The sequence below is a fragment of the Myxine glutinosa genome, unplaced genomic scaffold, assembly GCF_964187855.1.
Source record: "Myxine glutinosa unplaced genomic scaffold, kmMyxGlut1.1 SCAFFOLD_264, whole genome shotgun sequence".
Taxonomy (NCBI): Eukaryota; Metazoa; Chordata; class Myxini; order Myxiniformes; family Myxinidae; genus Myxine; species Myxine glutinosa.
Genome location: NW_027616407.1, coordinates 177,863 through 182,325, shown reverse-complemented (window position 1 = coordinate 182,325; position 4,463 = coordinate 177,863). Strand labels below are relative to the sequence as shown.

The 4,463-nt window shown below is 37.1% G+C and overlaps 1 protein-coding gene across 1 annotated transcript; it reads left to right on the top strand.

Moving 5' to 3' along the window:
• Nucleotides 1–244: 244 nt before the first annotated feature.
• On the top strand, nt 245–1,788 carry LOC144888955 (uncharacterized; the record flags this gene model as incomplete). Its single annotated transcript, XM_078768731.1, has 2 exons — nt 245–486; nt 662–1,788. Coding segments are annotated over exons 1-2 (1,244 nt in total), but the record flags the coding sequence as incomplete, so codon positions are not given.
• Nucleotides 1,789–4,463: the final 2,675 nt, after the last annotated feature.

Below are 4,463 nucleotides of genomic sequence, written 5' to 3'. Positions count from 1 at the left end.
CTCAATGTTCTTGTTTGAGCGCCTCCAGTGCCACATACCATTTTTTGGTAAGCTCCGCCCACTTTTTGGTAAACCACGCCCATTTTTACTAAGCCCCGCCCACTTTTTGTTAAGCCACGCCCACTTTTTACTAAGCCCCGCCCACTTTTGCTAAGCTCCTCCCACTTTTGCTAAGTCCCACCCACTTTATAAACTCTTCAGCATTGTATCATTTCCAGGTAATACATTACATCATTTTCAGGGAATTTCCATCACATCATTTCCAGTTAAGACACGCCCAGGGAATTTCCACAGGAAGACACACCCAGTCCTTATAAAAGGCACCGACCACACAGGCTTTTTCAAACACGCTTTCTGCTTCACTTGAGAATGGACTACTATGCCGAAATGGAATGGGATAACTTTGCTATTCCATGGAGTCCTACTACCTGTGTAGAACTCAACCTTCAGATTGATGAACTGGACTCGAACCTCTTATCAATGGAGGTAAGTTTGTTTATTTATTTATTTATTTATTTAATTTTTTTTTTTTTTTTTTTTTTTTTTTTTAAGATGAGACTCGTGTAAGAGTTAACAAAGTTTATTTTAATATTCATAGAGCTTGATTTATACAAATAAAAAATATTGTATTAAATTAATACATTGTTATTTTCTTTCACAGGAAATTGTATCTGAGATACGAAATGAAAATTCTGCTTTTAACACAACTTGGGATGAAGTTATTTTTTTGTTTGAAGACATTTTGAACAACCAAGACCCCCAGAACGAGTTCTACCTTGATGACCCAGCCAAAGAGTTATACCTTGGAGATCCACAAAATCCTGAAAAAGAGTTTTACCATGATGATACTTGTTGTGAGTTATCAAAACAAAACCCACTGAACAAGTTCTACCTTGATGAGCCAGAATACAAGTCATACATTGGAGACCCACAAATTTCTGAAAATTGGGAAAGGAGAGTTCTCCCTGATGGTCCGCAGTTATACTATGTGAGACACATCATAGAAACCCTAAAAAATTGGGCAAGGAGAGTTCTCCCTGATGGTCCGCAGTTATACTATGTGAGACACATCATAGAAACCCTAAAAAATTGGGCAAGGAGAGTTCTCCCTGATGGTCCGCAGTTATACTATGTGAGACACATCATAGAAACCCTAAAAAATTGGGCAAGGAGAGTTCTCCCTGATGGTCCGCAGTTATACTATGTGAGACACATCATAGAAACCCTAAAAAATTGTGAAATGGGAATTCTCCCTGATGGTCCGCAGTTATACTATGTGAGACACATCATAGAAACCCTAAAAAATTGGGAAAGGGAAGTTTTCCCTGATGGTCCGCAGTTATACTATGTGAGACTTATCACGGAAACCCCCAATATTTCTGAAAATTGTGGTTTTACCTTGGGGACTTGGAAAGATGGTTATATTTTTGGAGACTCGGAATGGGGGTTTTGTTTTGATGACTCGGAATGTGATACCTATCTTGGAGGCTCAACAGGAATGTGGTTATACCTTGGGAACTTGGAAAGTTGGTTTTATTTTGGAGACTCTACCTGTGGGGTTCCTCTTGGAGACTCTTTGGATTCTAAAGCAATGAACAATGTTCTTTATTTAATGACGCTTGATTTAAGCAATATCAAGAAAGTTCGAGGAAGAAAATGCTGGAAAATTCTTTCTTCCCATTTCTACTTCTTCAAACTTAAAAGCCTTGAAAGACAGAATTGGAGGAAGAGGAAAAAAAAAAAAAGAAATACGTATTTAAAAAAGAAGAAAAGAAAGATTATGTTAGGGTTTGGGTGGGATTTTGAATGTGAGGGTTAGGGATGGGGTTGGGTTAGGGTTGGGATTTTGAATGTGAGGGTTAGGGTTGGGGTTGGGTTAGGGATGGGGTTGGGTTAGGGATGGGGTTGGGTTAGGGATGGGTTGGGTTAGGGTTGGGATTTTGAATGTGAGGGTTAGGGTTGGGGTTGGGTTAGGGATGGGATTGGGTTAGGGTTGGGATTTTGAATGTGAGGGTTAGGGATGGGTTGGGTTAGGGATGGGGTTGGGTTAGGGATGGGGTTGGGTTAGGGTTGGGGTTGGGTTAGGGATGGGGTTGGGTTAGGGATGGGGTTGGGTTAGGGATGGGGTTGGGTTAGGGATGGGGTTGGGTTAGGGATGGGGTTGGGTTAGGGATGGGTTGGGTTAGGGATGGGTTTGGGTTAGGGATGGGGTTGGGTTAGGGCTTGGGTTGGGTTAGGGTTTGTATATTATTATGACTCACTCGCACATACACACACACACAAAAGTTAAGCCCCAACTAAAAAGTTGTGGGATTCTGTGTTTGGGGTTCACAGATTTAAAAACGTATCCCCATTATACACACACAAAAGTTAAGCCCCAACTAAAAAGTTGTGGGATTCTGTGTTTGGGGTTCACAGATTTAAAAACGTATCCCCATTATACACACACAAAAGTTAAGCCCCAACTAAAAAGTTGTGGCATTCTGTGTTTGGGGTTCACAGATTTAAAAACGTATCCCCATTATACACACACAAAAGTTAAGCCCCAACTAAAAAGTTGTGGGATTCTGTGTTTGGGGTTCACAGATTTAAAAACGTATCCCCATTATACACACACAAAAGTTAAGCCCCAACTAAAAAGTTGTGGGATTCTGTGTTTGGGGTTCACAGATTTAAAAACGTATCCCCATTATACACACACAAAAGTTAAGCCCCAACTAAAAAGTTGTGGGATTCTGTGTTTGGGGTTCACAGATTTAAAAACGTATCCCCATTACATTTTATTTATTTATTTATTATTTTCAAGGGTATTATCTGCTTACTTGTGTTTTTTGTAATTCTTGTGAGTAAAATGAACCCAAGATTTCTTCTCCATTTAAATCATATAATTTGTAGGTCCAAGGGACTGTATCCATTACATCAATGATTTTAAATAATTCACGAGTCCATTTTTGTGTATAACCTTTCTCAAAATGACTTTTCCATTTGTATATTCTTACAATATCACCAACTTTAAACTTGGGCTTTCTCAAATTAATCTCCTTTTCATATTCTAATTTTGTAAATGTTTCTGATGGTTTTGATTGTGTTGATGAATGAACTGTATTATTGTAATTATCTACAATATCCTGAATTAAATACACCCATTTTTGAGAACCGAGTTGTGTGAATTTTTTATATAATTTCTCTTTTAAAGTACGATTAAAACGCTCAATAACAACTGCCTTTCCTTCATTAAAGGTGCTGTATAATTTAATACCCTTCCCCTTAAGAAATTTCATGAATATTTTGTTATAGAACTCTGTTCCCTCATCAGTCCATAACTTCTTTGGTTTCCTTTTATCCCGATCAAATATTAGCTTAAAGGCTAACATTAAAGTATCACCCCTTTTATTTTTTAAAGGGACAACCCAGGCAAATCTACTCCTCAAATCAATAACGGTTAAAGCATACCTGTATCCCCTGTCATTATTCAATTCAATTAAATCAGCGGACCATATGTGGTCAGTGTATTTAGAATAAACCTTCCTTCTTTTAAACTTTGTGATTATAGGTTTGTGTAATTCTTCAGCCAAAAGCTCCTCAGTCTTGATGGCATCATTAGAGCCTAATAGTTTTTTGAGGAATAACCAAGACCAAGTTTCAATTTAGCATTTATCAAATTTCTCACAATAAACCTATCAACTTTCACTCTCAACGTTGGATTTTGTATCAAAGACAAATTATACAACATTTCGCTGTCGGCTTTATGTTTTTCAGTCAACGTAGTGGTTTTCCCATAAGCAATATCATGCTTCATACACACTTCGTCAACCCTATTTGTAGGTTTAGACCAAGGTTTAGGATTGTCAGCCTCATCTAATCTTTTATCCAAGTTTGTTCCTGGACCACAGAAAGAATACCCTGGAAGGTGTAATTCCCCTGGAATTCCAGTTGTTGTAAATTTACTTCCTGACAGAAACTTTTGTATGTCTCCTCCTCTTTTAGGAGAGATGAATTGGCACTTTTTAGAGCCACATACTTGACATATTCCTTTTTGATAAACTCTATTATTTTTAGCTTTAACATAAGAGATATTTTTAGATTTAGTTTTCTTTTTACATTTGAGACAATAACTCATATTTATTTATCAGAAAAATTCCGACAGAGTATCAAAACCTTTTTGGTTTTCAACATATACATTTCAATCTTTATTTTTAAAACATAAAGAATCCTAAGGAATGCCTTCACTCTCTCCTCCATTTATTTACAAATAAAAACTAACTAAAGTCAATGACACCAACATCATCAATCACATAATCTTTTCCTTCTTCTTCTTCTTCTTCTTCACCACTTTCTCGTTTAAATCTCCTCCCTGAAATTGAATACATTGACGTTCTTATTTTTGAAACCATTATCTTCATAAGAGTTGTTAATTCTTTAATTTCCTCTTCGGTGCGTTGAGATTGATTTATTTGCTTTAA